At 42.2% G+C, this 15,920-nt stretch overlaps 1 protein-coding gene across 3 annotated transcripts in view; it reads right to left on the bottom strand.

The window, feature by feature from the left end:
- Nars2 (asparaginyl-tRNA synthetase 2, mitochondrial) overlaps window positions 1-15,920 on the bottom strand; it is a 127,195-nt gene that overhangs the window by 39,058 nt on the left and 72,217 nt on the right. For all 3 annotated transcript variants that reach the window (XM_023716734.1, XM_004632540.2, XM_023716736.1), the window contains one exon: window positions 4,680-4,812. In XM_023716734.1, coding sequence (XP_023572502.1) covers window positions 4,680-4,812 — 133 coding nt within the window. The remainder of the gene's footprint in view (window positions 1-4,679; window positions 4,813-15,920) is intronic.

The raw sequence follows: 15,920 nt of genomic DNA on the forward strand, positions 1-15,920 counted from the left end.
ACTAGAAGCCAGTTTAAATGGCATAAAAATCTGTTAACAAAAGTAATAGCAGAAAACTCTCCTAGTGTAGGAAAACAGCTTAACACAGTGAGGCAAAAACTTAACAGGGGAGGCAAACAGAACCCCAAATAGCTACGATTAGGAAAGAACGCCATGACGCAGCACAGTCAAAACTCCAGGCAAGTTCAGAATCCTCAAAGGAACAAATCACCTTAAAGATATAACTCATCAAAATTACAGCAGACTTCTCAGTATAAACCCTACAGGTCAGAAGAGCTTGGAGCGCAGTATTTCAGCCCTAAAAGAAAATACCTTCCACTCTGAACACACCCTATCTTTCGAAACTGATGGAGAAATGAAACCTTTCCATGACCAAGAGCACCTTAATGAATTCATAACCACTAGCCTAGTACTCTGAAACATTCTCAAGGGTAGCCTAGAAAAAGAAAATGCACCAGCAATAACAGATCAGGTGAGTATCTACACACGTAGTAGAGGATCTTAGGATCTCTATTACAAATAGATCAACTAGACAAAAACAAAAAACCCTTCAAATAAATGGATTTAATAGATATCTACTATTTCACCCAACAAGAATATATTCCTCTTAGTAACACATGGGACTTTCCACAAACTAGCCCACATACTAGCTGGTAAAGAATGTTTAAATAAATATAGAACTAAAATTATCCTGTGTACATTATCCTATCACAGCGCAATCAAACTAGAAATTAATGGTAACAGAAACCACAGTCCTTATGCAAACATGGACATGTATTCCTGAACAATCAATGTGTCACAGAAGAAATGAGACTGCTTATATAATCAAACCATATGGTGGTATCACATACCTATGGGACATGGTGAATGCAGTTCTAAAAGGGAAGTTTACAATGTGAATGCCTACCTCAGAAAAACAGAACGAGCCCACATGCCCTAGTGGTGCAACTCCAGGTTCTGGAAAACAAGAACAATCCAAATTCAAAGCAATACAAGGAAGGAAACTGAAGGATCACAGCAGAAATTAATGAAATGGAGATTAGTGAGTTCAGTGCCTGCCTGAACTACATAGCGAGACTCTGCTTCAAAAAAAAAAAAAAAAAAAAAAAAAAAAAAAAAAAAAAAGTGGGGGAGGACCCCAAATCAATGCAATTAGAAATGAAAAAGGTGAAATCACAATGAACATCACCAAAACCCAAAAGATTGTCAATAAATACTTCAAAAATTTGGACTCCAATAAATAGAATGTGGAAGAAATGGGCAGATTGCTAGACACATGAATAACCGAAACTGAATAAACAAGATACAAAAACTCTGAAAAATCCAATGACAGGCAATGAAAATGAAGCAGTAAGTAGAAAAAGCTACCAGCTGAGCAACTATTTTAAAGATAATATGCAATATAATAACTATTATTAATTTTCTATTATCTTGATTTGAAATTCTGTATCATCTCTACTTTTTCTTTTTTCTTTTTCTCCTGTATTTTAGGGAAGGGTCTATAAGCATGTTCAGGGTCTCATTATTAATCGGACTCATAGTGATTCTCCTATTTACAGCCTCCCAAGAGCTGGGATTACGGGCATGCACCACCATACACCCAGTCTCAAATGCCATCTCAGCGTGCCCCGAGTGTGGGGACGGCACGGCACGGCAGGCCTGGGGATCAAATCCCTGGCCCCTGCGCCTACTTGCAGGTGCTTTAATCTGCTGAGCTATTTGGCCCGCACTCATTTCTATTTTTTCTTTCTCTTTAAAATAAAAAAAATTATTATTTTGATTAGTAAAAAAAAGAAAAACCTACCAATTACAAAAAGTTCAGGACCCAGGGGATTCACTGCTGAATTCTACAAGAACATTAGGGAAGATCTAACATCAATACTTCTTAAACTCTCTGATGAAACTAAAGGGGAAAGAGCACTCCCATGGTTATTCCTGGAAGCTAGCATTACCTTGATTCCAAAACCAGCAAGGCCTCAATTAAAGAAGAATATGATAGGCTAATCTCTTTAATGGATACTGATACAAAAATCCTCCACAAATACAGGCAAACAGAATGCAACGGATCAGCAGAAAGGTTAACATACCATGCCCAGCCGGCTGCATGCCAGGGATGCAGGATGGCTCAGCACACCCGTGCCATTCAGTGCGAAGCCTCGCGCATGCAGAAGCAGGACAAGACTGCATGGTCATCTCAACAGACCCGGAACATCTTTAACAAAGCCCAAGTCCATCCACTCATGATAAAAAAAGATACCCAAAGAAAACAGGTATATGAGGACCTCATCTAAATGTGATGGAAGGAATTTATGACAAATCTACTGCCAATTCATATTAAATGGGGAAAAACAAAGTTTTTCTCTAAAATCAGGAACAAGGCAAAGATTGCCACTATCATTAATACTATTCAATATAGTATTCAAAACTTGCCATATGTGTATAACTAGTTTGGCTTCTTCCTTTCCTACATGTATCTTTTATTTATTTCTCTTGAGAAATACATAAGAAAAGCAGAAGTCAAACTATTCTTATTTATAAATGATATAATTTTTTACATCTATGTATGCCACCTAAAAAATTTTACCAAAAGACTCCAAGAACTAACAAATTTAGCTGAGTAGCAGTACATCATAAAATCAGCCGCCTTCCTATACACCAAAAATAAGCCCACTGACAAAAAATAAAATAAAATGCACAATAGTGGCAAGAAAAATCAAATACTTAGGACTTAGCGTAGGAAGTTAAAGACTTCTCTAATGAAAACTATAGTGCACTGAAAAAAGAGATCAAAGACTTCAGAAACTGGAAAGTTACCCTTATTCTTGGGCAGAGAACCATATTGTCAAATTGTATTAATTCCAAAACAGATACACAGATTTCATTCAAATCTAATCAAGATCCAAACAGCATTCCTCAGAGAACTAGAGAAAAGAATCCCAAAATTCATCTGGAACCAGAAGAGACTCAGAATAGCAAAGGCAATTCTAGGGAATAAGAGCAAAGGAGGAGTTACTATAATCCCAGATTTCAAGTTATGTTTCAAAACTACAGTGGTTAAAAAAAAAGTCAAAACAAACAAAAAACCCAGCATGGTACTGGAAAAAAAACCAAACATACATGTAGATCAGCAGAACAAAGCAGAGGATTGAGAAACAACCACAGGCCTATTCACCCATTCGATTTTTGGCACAGGGGTCAAAAACATAACATACGCTAGAGGAAGGATCGCCTGTTCAACAAAGGGTGCTGGGAAAGTCGGCTATCTACATGCAGAAGGTTGAATCTAGATCCGTAGATCCATCTCTTTCCATATACTAAATTAACATCAAAATGGACAAGTGATATAAATGTTAAAACCAAAACAACCTGCTGCAAGATAAAATAGGTAAAACTCAACAGAGGCACAGGCAAGGGCCTTTTGAATAGAACCCCAATTGCATAAGAAATAACATTAAAAAAAAAGAAGGAATTATATCAATTTACACACAGTTTCTGCACAGCAAAGGAAAAAACCAACAGTGTGCAGAAACAACCCAGAGAATAGGAAAAATTTTTGCCAGCTACTCCTGGAACAGAGGACTAAAAACTAAAATATAAAAAGAACTCAAAAAAAGTAGACCCCAAAAATGAAAAAAAAAGTGTGGAATTTATATACAATGAAATACATATTACACAGACATAAAGGATAAATCTGAGTCATTTGTAAAAAAATGGATGCATGTTGAGACCAGAAAATTAAGTGAATTAAATCAGACATACAGGTTGAATATTGAGCTTCTCTTTATAGGAGAAACCCAGAATATTAATAAATAGAAAAGGCAAAATAAGAGAGATAATAGGAAAAGGGCAAATAGAGCTTTTGCAAAAGGGAAGGGGAATAACAGGGAATTAGGGCATGGGGGAGGAGAAGGGATAAAAAATGGAATTAAGATGTTTGAAGTACATGTACCAGCTCCCCACGATGAATTTAATCATTATGTACTTAAAATAAAATAAAAACTTAAACCATATTAGGACACAACTGGCTAAACCACACAAAATATTTTTTTAAAAAAAGAGTTTATATCACAAAAATCTATGTAACTCTGACAATGTCTCTTCCAACTTAAAACTTTTTCTTTTATATCTTTTGGGAAAAAAAGTTTTTAAATAAAATCTTAAAGTCTTTCATATGGTCTTTAAATAGCTGCTATTTAATGATCTGATTGCTATCTCTCTAGCTCTATATGTTATTCCCTAAATAAACTGCAACATCTCCTGGGGATACTTTCTAAAACAGCTTTATTGATGTTTATATAAGTATTATAGAAACTTATATGGTGTTTTATTTACCTAAATAAAATTAAGGGTTAGTAATTACTAAGCTTGCTGGGGTTTTAATATACATTATTTCATTCACTCCCACTAAGTTCAACTATTCTCCTTTTGCAGTACAGTAAGACAAGATCATGAAAGTTAAGCAACTGTAAAGCAAAGCTCACCGCAGAGCTTGGATTAAATTTAAATCTGACTCATACGCTCAACTATTACACAGAAGGCACTCAGTACATAGTTATTAAGTTAAATCATTATCCACCTTCATCCTAAGAGTACTTGTAATGCACAATGCCTGGGGTAGCAATATGTGCAGAAGCACTTTAATGTCACAGATAAATGAAACTTTAATACTGTGTACTCACCTGCATGAGATCTTGAAGGTTTTCAATAAAAGAAATCTCTGCTTCTACCATATAAAACTCTGCCAGGTGTCTCCGGCTTTGAGAATTCTCAGCTCGGAATGTTGGGCCAAAGGTAAACACCCGAGTAAACGCTCTGTAATTGAAGAGCAAGAGTCTCAAAATAGGATTCACATGATTAATTTTAAGTATTTAAAAACTTGGTGCTCTCTTTTTATGGTACAAGGGGTGGACTCCAGGGCTCTGCACATGCTAAGCAAGTCGGTCACCGCTTTCTCTACCAGAGTGTGCCCGTAAGTTACGAAGTTCTGGGACTGTGTCACGTCCACAGACCCATAATGTTAGCTGCTGTTCCCCTAATGGGTGATAATAATAGTTTCATTAAAAGTGTTACATTTATAGAAACCACTTTATCCAAAAGAATGTACAACTGCTTTCGAAACCCTATGGCTTTCTAAATATAGCAATATAGCCACTTCCCAGTGCACTCTACTGCACCTGCCTTAAGCAGCAGGCAACTGTAGCCCAGAGCAATCAAGGAAGGAAAGGAAATGTGCCACCAGCCAAAAAATCACCCGGAGAAGCCACCCAGAAGCAGCAAAAACTAGAACTTCATGTGGGTAAGGTGTGCTCATTTATTTTAAAAAATATAAAAACCAAGAATGTCAGCCATGTACAGTAATTTAGATCATTACAATCCTATCCGAGGCCTGCACAACTACCTATGTCTGTCAGGTGATGCCTGAAATCTGAGTATCCTCTGAGTTTCATAAAGGACCATAGCCGGAAATCCAGACTTAGGCAGGCAGCAGTGAAACCTGGACTGCTTTTTTGCATTTCTACAAAGTAGTAGACAACATATCCTCATTGGTTTTTTTTTAGTACCAGAGACTCAACTCAGGACCTTGCACGTGCCAGGTAGGCGCTTACGCCACCCAGCTATCTCCCCGGCCCCTATAACTTCATTCTTTAACAGTTTTCGTCTCCCTCACACTTAAGTAGGGCAGTGATTAAGATTAGATCAAACATACATGAAACAAGTACGACAGAATAGACTTAGTCTTAAATTTTGCTCTTGCAACAAGAACGAAGGATTTTTTTTGGCAAGGGGCTGGCTCAGGCTGCCTTAAGGGCCGGCCTGGTAAGGCATGGGGGCAATAAGAAAGGAAGAAAGCTGTCTTGGACTCTTAACTGTCCCTTTAACCACTCTTTGTCTGCCAAATCACTCAGACTCTAGCAAGCACAGCAGAAAATAGATGAACTTTTAATATACAAGTTTTGTTTTTTAAAGATACTATGGTAAATGGTACAGGGAAATAATTATAGTAGAAACCAAGAATTTGGGGGCCCGGGGAGATGGCTCAGTGGAATAAATGCTGCCTGAGTTCAATCCCAAGTTCCGCCAAAAAAAAAAAAAAAAAAAAAAAAGAAACAGAAACCAAGAATTTGCTTTTCTTTTTCAAAAGGCCAGTTGGTGAGAAGCCTGAGAATGTATCCTGTTTCTACAGCTACCTTCCTAGGACCACAGTCAGTTTTTTTTTTTATGGAAAAATAAACACTCAGAACTAAAAAAAATTACTATAGTTACTCTTCTCCCAAGATTCATATCCAAGCTTGCTTACTAGACTATTCCTGAAAAGTCTCCATCTAACTTACCATGAAAAGCTTTACCCCAACCCCTTATTGAAACAATACTGCTCTTCTTTTTATATTTCCCTCATTGTTGTTAATAGTTTTGTCGTCCACTCAGGCACCTACGCCAGGCACCACAAACCCATGCGTGATGGGATATTAGTACCAAAAGGTCACTGTTCGCACATCGGGAAGCACTCTTAAATCTAGTGATGCGTCCCTTACCTTACCAGCTGCTGCCGGCACAAAATCCTTGTCTTCTGCTTGGAAGCTACAGCAAATACAGACCGGTGTCTGCCATTTGTCTTCTCTGGCCCCAAGCTACTACAAGTTTTCAAATTCAAATCTGATCATGTCAACCTAATTTTAAAATTTTCAATGATTCATCACTGCCAAACGGATAAACCTAGAACTCATCTCAGTTCCATTTTCTCTCATGTGGTCTTGTCTGCAGCCACTGTGAAGACGTCTTCCTCGCCTCGCATGCCCGTGGCTTCTGGGCCCTGCTCAGGCTGTTCCCGTCCTGCATGCCCCGTCCCTGCTCCTTGCCAAACAGCAAGTTCCCGCCCAACCTCCCAAACTCAGTTCGAATGCCATTTCCTGTCTGACAACCTGTCAGCACGCCTTCAGGTGCATTGGTTCTTTCTCTGCTTTACAGTACCACCTTGAGTGCATGTCTGTTACATACGAACACGAGACGCGTCACTTTGAGGTGTAACCGTGCCCCTAGCTATCTTCCGGCCCAATAACCTATGCAGTCTTCTAGAACAGGAGCCGCGCTTCCTCCCGTCTGCATCCCCAGTGCCGAGCAGAGCCAGGTGCTCATGCTGAATGAGTGCTAATGATGACGACAGGCTTCCTCTGTCAGCAGTCAACTGGAAAAGCACAACATCCTCACAGCACAGTTACAAATATAGAAAAACTCTGATACATCTTATTGAGGCAGTTACTCAGCACTGAACAAGTGTAACTAAAATAGGCACCTAAAGTGGGGGAAACAATGTACTTCTATCCCAAACAATAAATTCAAGAGTTTAGAAAAAAAAAAGTCGTACAGCCTGAGCGTCCACCCCAGCGTCCACTCTGACTACCAGCGTCCACTCTGACTGCACCATTTCTAGGTGGGGTGGCAACACTGTAGCTACACTTTGAAACTACTTTTCTTCGGCATTTAGGAGGCTGAGGCAGGAGCACTGCAGTGACTCTGAAGCCAGGCTGCGCTAAGCACTGAGTTCAAGGCCATCCGGCATCATACAGTGCGATGCTGTCTCAAAACAAAAACAAGCCAAACAAACCCTTTTCTTTCTGGTACAGCATCAAAGAAACTGTACATACAAATGCTAGCTAACCTGAGAGGACACTTATGGAAGCTTCCCAGGGCATAAACACATCTGTGGCACAGCTGAAATCTACTTCAAGGGCTCCAGACTACAAGGAAGGCTTACAGGACTGCTATTCAAGAGACACACTGCCTGTGTTAGGGCAGAAGCTGCCAACACAATGGCGGTGGGTGGCCAAACAGCTCAGCGGACTGAAGCCCTGCAAGCAGGCACAGGGGCCGGGGTTCAATCCCAGGCCTGGCATGCCCCCCACCTCCCAGGCATGCTGAAACAGCAATTGAGACTGGGCGTGGTGGCGCACACCTGTAATCCCAGCTCTTGGGAGGCTGTAAACAGACTGATCACTACAAGTCCGATCTAGTAGTGAGACGCTGAATACCCTGTAGACCCTTCCCTAAAACACACACACACACACACACACACACACACACACACACACACACACACACAGAACAAATACAATGGTGGCACCAAGCGAGGTGCCGCACATCTGCAATCCCAGCACTCAGAGCCTAAGCCAGGAGAGTGGCACAAGTTCGAGGCCAGCCTGGGCCTTATAAAGAGGGCAAGGCCAGCCAGAAGAATGACACCTTGTCTTAAAACAAAAAAGAAAATAAACAAATAAATTGGCAGTTTCTAACAAGACCTCCAAATTCAATAATGCAAAAGGAATTCAGAAGTACCCACATACTACTGTCCAGATTGCAATACTGCATGGTGTACTGAATGTTCACCACACACAGAAAAAGTACTGAATTGGATAAACTGCTGTTTTATATTTCCTGTTATATTATCTATAAAAATCAATGAAAAACGACTGCTTACACCAGCCATTACTAACAACACTATGCCAGGGTCCAGTGTTCTACTAGAGCAGTAGCAGTGACAGTGGCCACAATAGCACATGATCCAGGCTGGGCATGGTGGTGACACCTGAAATCGCAGCACTAGGGAGGCTGAGGCAGGAGGCCCACCTGAACTACAAAGTGAGACCCTGTCTCCAAATATCAAAACAAAATACAACAGGAACTAATGCTCACAGGCCAACCATTACATCTGAGAATGCTGAAGCTCACTCCTTCATAACTGAGGATGGATTAGCACTTCTCTGTTCCAGAATAAGAAACTGAAGTTAAGAAGGTTCCCAAGCTTTCCCAAAAGTTGCTGAGCTGTGGGGACAGAGGCTGGATCATGTCCAGCTCCGCTGCGATGCTCACCGCTGGACCACGTGCAGGAAGTGCACATACACGAGTCCTGTGGGCAGAGGCAAACGTGAGTGGTGCACTCCTTCTCGAAGATAACCAGGGTAGTCTGGACTTCTCCTTTCCTTATGAATACATGATGCTAAACTTAAGGCCCTCTAGAATATACTGTCTTCAAGAAAACAGTGAGAATGATAAATTTTTACTTGTATTTTGTAACTTTAGTAAGCCATTTATCTTTTCTGATCTGCGAATTCTTGCAGGGCAGAGGATGGGACAGCTTGGCACCGATCGCTAGTATTTTTATAATTTTGTTTCTAAGCCCACGTGAAATGGCTTGTATTTTAATTTATGCTGATCTCTTTTATTTTTTTCTGAAATCACAGACATGTAAGTCATTTGCAGTGAGGCTTAAACTAACCAACATTTAAAATAAAATCTTACAACACGGTCATTCCTAAAATACAATCTAAAAAACAGGTAAAACACTGGTAGAGTTATGGGAGAAGACCCGCAGAAAAAAATGCTCAGCACCAAAAAAAAAAAAAATCACTCCTGTGCCAAACCATGGAGACAGGAGAGCTGTGCAAGGAAGTCCATGGACGTGGGGCTGACTTTTAAGATAACAAAAGAACATCCAACACATACCAATCAAAATGGCTACAAAAGTGGCTGTATGCAAAATAAAGAGAATTATAAAACACAAGGTTTGGCACCAGTTACTTTTTCTCTGTATGGGATGGCTTTTTCGCACAGGGGAGTGAACTGGGAGTACTCTCCCACGCAGCCTCACCCCTGCCCAGTTTTGTCTTACTTCGAGACAGTCTCACTAAATTGCTCAGCGGGTTTAACTTTTGATCCTCTGCCTCAGTCTCCCATGTGCTGGGATCACCAGCGCGTGCCACCACAGCAGGGGCACCAACTGCTTGGCCATTTATTCTTTCTGGAGCTGAACTTTTAAGTTTCTGTTTTGCTGTTCTTTAGTCTGGGAGCACTGATCAGCAACTTTCCCTCTGGCCTCCCCTGTAGCACTTCTGGTCAGTACAAGTTCAATGAACTGAAACGAACTCTCACACAGTCTTATAACAATCTCTGTCAAGTGCTTTCCTCATAATCAGGAATGTGCATCTATACCGTAACTGCCTTGGTCTGCGGGGTTATCGATACTATAGTCTGCCACTGACTGTTTCTACACAGCTCTGGCTTGACCTCAGGAACCTCCTCTTCAGCTTTCTCCTGTTCCTCTCTTTAGCAATACAACAGATGGAAGGAAGAACAGACAGGAAAGTCATTTGCAGCAAGTCTTAAGTAAATCAACTAACCAAGGTCTGAAATGAAATCTGACAACAAGGCTACTCCTAAAATACAATACAGGACCAGGTGAAAGGCTGTGCAGCTCTGCCTCTCGCCCAGAGCCACCCTCTGCACCTCTCTGCGCCAGCCAACACCTGCGCAGGGTGCTTCGTGACTGTTCCTGCGACCCAGCGGCCCGCCTCATGCAGGGGCAGGTGTCCTCCCATGTGCACTGTGACAGCCCCGAGTGCTCTCTAATCCGACACAGGAAGGAGCTGCTCACCTCTTCAGCAGGCAGGGCCCTGCCACAGTGCCACAGCGTGAGGAGACCAGTGGCCCTGGCCGATTCCACTGTCCGGGCCAGTGTGCCTACGCAGGTCCACCCTAAAATTGAACAATTCTCCCTTACCACTATTGCCAAGTGCTTGTGCAAAATTCACTTTCTTTAACATGTTCTTATTATTATACTTGGAAGTGAATTTGATGACCAAAGAAAATTGAATCTTAACTGCATGATGAAATTCAAAGTATGACAGAATCTGATGGCAATCCTGCTAAGGGGGCTGCAGCGCCGGCCACCATTCTGAGATGGGCTGAAAAGGACACACGAGCAAAGGGAACACCAGGCACCTGGACTGTGAGTCAAGAGAGGCGCTGATGTGCATAAAGGACAAGAGCCGTTAGGCGGCGGGAGGCGGTAAGGGTGAGGTCAGGGAGCTAGAAAGGGTAGCAGGGCAGGCCTTCCTGTCAGCCACACAGGGAGGACAATGATGGGGTGGTTCTCGTTGAGTCCCTCTGCCCTCTTGACCTCCCCAGCACCCTTCTCTCAGGATTCCTTCTATCTCTGCCTTCACTGCCACACTCCTCTTTGGTGCATTTCTCCACACTCAGTCCTAGACGTGCTTCTTTTCTCACTCTACATTCTCTCTCCTTACCTGCCTCAGCCCATCATTTCAATTAACCACCTACCAGGATCCAATTCACAAATGCTCGCTCTCAGCCCAGCTCTCTTCTGCACTGCAGATACCTGTGTCTGTGTGACTGGCCGATCCTCCCTCTTGACACTGGGGAGCCAGCGCCTCCCAACTCCATCTGAGCCCAGCCTTCCACCCCCCTAGGAGTCCTGCCCATCTACACTTCAATGGCCCATGTGCTACTGTTCAGAGCACCTTTTTTAAAAAAAATGTATTTGGTATAGGGTCACACTATGCAGCTCAAACTCACAGCAATCCTCCTGTTTTCAGCCTCCCCAGCACTAGGACTTACAGGTACGCGCCACCATGCCCGGTCTCAGTGGGAGGCTCAGCACGCCCAGGGGTGGGGCTGGTGCAGCATGTGGTGCTGGAGATCGAACCCTGAGCCCTGCACTTGCCTAAGCATGTGCTTAGTTGGCTATCTCGCGGGCCCTCACAGCAGGTTTAAGACAGAAACGTTATATACTGTGTACTGGTGCGACCGTTCAATGCCCTTTAGATTAGAAAGTTCACGACTGACGCATCTATCCATTTTATTCATTACGCTACTCTGGTGCCCAGACAGACAATCAGTATTTGTCAAATAAGCAGACAATGCCTTTTCTGTGGCATATTTTGACCCCTAAACAATATCTTGAAATGGCCCTGGGAAGAAGGCAGCTGGAGAAGAGTAAAAAGCAAACAGGACATACATTACTAAACAAAAAAGTCTGCTGCTCTCTGAAGCAGAACTTCACAGAAGGTAGCAGAGGACAACAGTCAGTTTTTGAAGTCTTTGCTCACACACTAGCTTCTGCCACATAGGTGTAAATCTCTGAAAGGGGCTAAATCAGGTGAGCCTCTTTAGCCAGGAAAGGTTTTATTTCTGAGGCACTGTATCACAATAACAATAAACAAACTACCCTAGGCTGTTTGGCTTGAACACAGCGTCCATGTCTCTGACTTGTTGGAGTGAAGTGTCACTCATCGCTTCTCCAACCGCGGACTCCACAGAGCTGTGTGGCAGGAGGGCACAGAAAACAGCATTCAAGAGTCACCGTGTACTGGGTTTTGGTTTGGTGGAGTTGTTTTTTTTTTTTTTTTTTTGAGACAAGGCTATGGCCATGTAGTTCAGGACGCTGGCCTAGAACTCAAAGCAATCTTCCTGCCTCAGTCTCCTCAGTGCTGGGATTACCGGCGTGTGCCACCATGCCCAGCCCGCTGACTGTCTTAACTGAATATTTATCCTCTGGTCTCAGTAAGACACATCATCTTTCCAAAACAGTACACAAGCCTGTCAAGGCTGTCAGGGGCATCTGCTGATATCCAGACTGCCCATATCCCCTGCATCTCTTACATTTAGGGTCCTTGCTCTTCAGCACCCACTAGAGAGAACAGGTAGTACTGAGGTACCCGCACTACCCTGTTGGTTGGGCATCATTTAACTGACAGATTTACGCACTGCCGCTTCGGAGGCCTCATCCACAGGGCAGAGGGGACTGAGCAGGGTGGGAGGGCCCTGCCTTCTTAGCCCAAGTGGGGTGAGGCCCATGCATGTCCAGGGGTTACAGTACAGAAGAAATGAAGCAAAGTATGCCAACAGCTTCATCCAGTGCCTTGGGAGGACAAAGTGCTCAACAGATAGACACTATTTTCTGTTGCCTCCCTTCCCACAGCACTCTCTCACTGCCACTTGCAATTGTTCAGATCATAAAGAGATCTGAACAATTTAATTTTCTTTGTAACTCTATTAAACAATACAATATACTTTTTTTTTTTTTTTCCATTTTAGAGATGAGGATGCTTGATTCATATTATGGTTTGTGTCCAGGTGTCCTCCCAAAGGTTCATGCAGTTATGGGGCGGACTTCTAGAGTTTGTGATCATTCAAGATCCAGTGCTGGGATTATGGGTGTGAGTGTTACACCCCGCCTGGGGCAGACAGCCTGAAGGCAGCGTAAAAGGACAGAAGTGCTCTCTGTTGCCCCCTTGGCTGCGCTTTTACTCTCGCTGTTTTGCTGTTTTCCGCCACCATGAACAGCTAGCTGCTCTCTGCCATGTGCCACTCTGCCTTGGAGCCAGCTGAGTACAGACTGAAACTTCTACTATCTGTGAACTTTAAACCTTTCCTTCTTTAATTCTGGGTGTCAGGTATTTTGTCCCAGCAATGAGAGAAAAGTAACTGAGGCAATTCGTAAGGATTTAATGCCTTGAGTTGGAAGTAACAGAACTGTGCTGTGCTATGCACAGGCAACTTATTGCCCATGCCCCCAAGTTTTGGTCCTAGTGTCCCTTTTACCATCTAATCTTGTCCATTTTATAAAGAAGTACAGTATTGCATATCTTACATAATTTTACTGGCTATCTACCAAAACCAACCAACCAACCAAACAAACAACCCGCTAGCAACACAGTGCACTGCCAAAATATCTGGTGTTTACCCTGCGACCGCACAGTTGACAGAGTCACAGATCCCCAGTACCAGAGAGCACCACCTGCATACTGGTAGCGCAGGGCAAGAATGGAAGTCAAAACGTGGAGTACAGTCTCCACAGAATGCGTGTCGCTTTTGCATCATTATTTGAAAAATACTAAGTAGAACAAGAGACTGTTTTGAAGAAATTTACTTTAGAACCAAAGACAGAAACAGATCATAAGTGAAAGGATAAGAAAAAAGTCATCAGCAGTGGAGAGGCTACACTAACATCGGACAAAATAGATTTTTTCTTATTATCTAATCAATGGATTTTATTCTTTTTCTTGTGGCAGTGGTCCGAGATTGAACCTGGGGCCTTCTCACTGAATTACATCCCCAGTACTTCTTTTATTCTTCATTTAAGACAATTTTTATTAGTCCAAGTTTGCAGCATAGCGCTTGCTCTCCTTGTGTGGAGCTGGTGTATGTATACAACACATCATTCTTAATTCCTCCGTTCATTCCCTTCCCCTCCTTTTCCCTCTCCCAAGAGTATGAGACAAGAAAGACATTCTATATTAATAACATGCTCAATACAGCAAGAAGAAATAATAATTATAAATACTAGCACATCTAATGATGATCCATGAAAATACATGAAGCATAAACTAATAGGACTGAAAGGAAATCAACAATAATAGTTGGAGACTTGGGCCAGGGAGATGGCTCAGTAGAATAAGCACTTACCTGGCAAGTGCAAGGGCCTGAGTTCAATCCCCGGTTCCACAAAAAAAAAAAAAAAAAAAAAAAAAAAAAAATTGGAGACTTCAGTAAGCCCCCTCTAAATAATGAATAGAACAACTAGACAGAAGAAACAGGACTTAGCACAACATACCATCCAAATCTAATTGGCACTTACAGAACACTCGTCAAGTGTTACCTTCTCAAATGAATGTATACCCCTCACATTTTTTAATGTATGGTATGGATACACAAAATTGTGAATGTAATTAATGTTACTGAACTGAACTACTTAAAATGATGAATTTTTAAATTTATATTTGCTACAAAACATGCAGAAACAGGCCAGGAATGGTGCATACCTATAACTGCAGGACTTGGAGGCTGAGGTAGAAGGATCACTACAAGTTCAAGGCCAGCCTAGGATACACAGTGAGTTCAAGGCCAGCCTGAACTGCACAGTGAGGATCTTCTCTCAAAAGAATAATAATAAAAAAAATCCATGCAGAAATAATGAATGCAGTTATAAGTTATGATATATCCATTCAATGGGATAATATTCACCAAAAAAGGCAACTACTGGATAAACCTCAAAAGTTACTGAAAGAATCTACAAAAAGAGTAAATACTGTACAATTCCATTCATATGAAAGTCTAGAAAAGAAAAATCTAAGCTATGGTGACAAAAGGGGATCAGGGGCTGCCTATGGTTGAGGTAGGGAAAGAAGACTGACTCTAGAGGGCAAGGAGAGAAGATTTTAGAGTGACAGAAATAATTCTGAGACTGGGTGTGGTGGCACATGCCTGTAATCCCAGCGCTTGGGAGGCTGAGAACAGGAAGATCACTGTAAGTCCGAACTGCAGAGTGAGACCCTGCAGACCCTGCACTAAATACATTAAAAACAAACAAACCAAAAAAAAAAAAAAACACCTCACACAGAAATAATTCTGTATCTTGGTGATGGTAATGCTTATAAAGGCTTCTAAATTTATAAAAACTTAAATGTATGAAGATAGATATTGATAAATATAGCTTACTCCACTACTTATTTAAGATTTAATCCCGCTCCAATTACACCTTTAAAAAAAAAAAAAAGGAAGAAGAGTCATATTGTCATGCCTCAGACCTCAGGAGCCCTGGAGGGGGTGCAACAGTGGTGTCCTCTGAAGAACAAGAGTCCAGAACACACTGACACCTCACCATCCACACACCTGACCACAGCTCGCAGGGTAGATCACACCCCAAACGTGCTCTCAAGTTTTGGTTAGCTTCCAGCAGGCTTCAAGCATTCGCAGGCATCCTATCCATGTCCTAAGCCTTTCCTCATTCCCAACCTGGTTTGGTTTACCTTTCAGACTTAGAAGACACATTCTGAGCCCTAGAGGACCCACACTCAGCGCCTGCTCTCTGCTTCCTGTGACCTCCAGTTCTGGGGCTGTTGAAACACTCCTTGAGTTACCTGCCAGCTACTTCTTCCTGGTCACACCTCTGGGCAACTCTTTAGTGATTGTAATTACCCTGAGTTCCTCAGGTCTCAGGTACCCCTACCACTATAATCATGGCATTTAATAGGTCAGTGCCTACATTATGACATCAGTGAGCCTTTACACATTAAAGGGAACGAAAGGGGAAGAGAGAGAGAGGAGGGGAGGGGAGAGGAGAGAGG

The sequence above is a fragment of the Octodon degus genome, unplaced genomic scaffold (genome assembly GCF_000260255.1).
Source record: "Octodon degus isolate 3935 unplaced genomic scaffold, OctDeg1.0 scaffold00049, whole genome shotgun sequence".
In the NCBI taxonomy this organism is placed as follows: Eukaryota; Metazoa; Chordata; class Mammalia; order Rodentia; family Octodontidae; genus Octodon; species Octodon degus.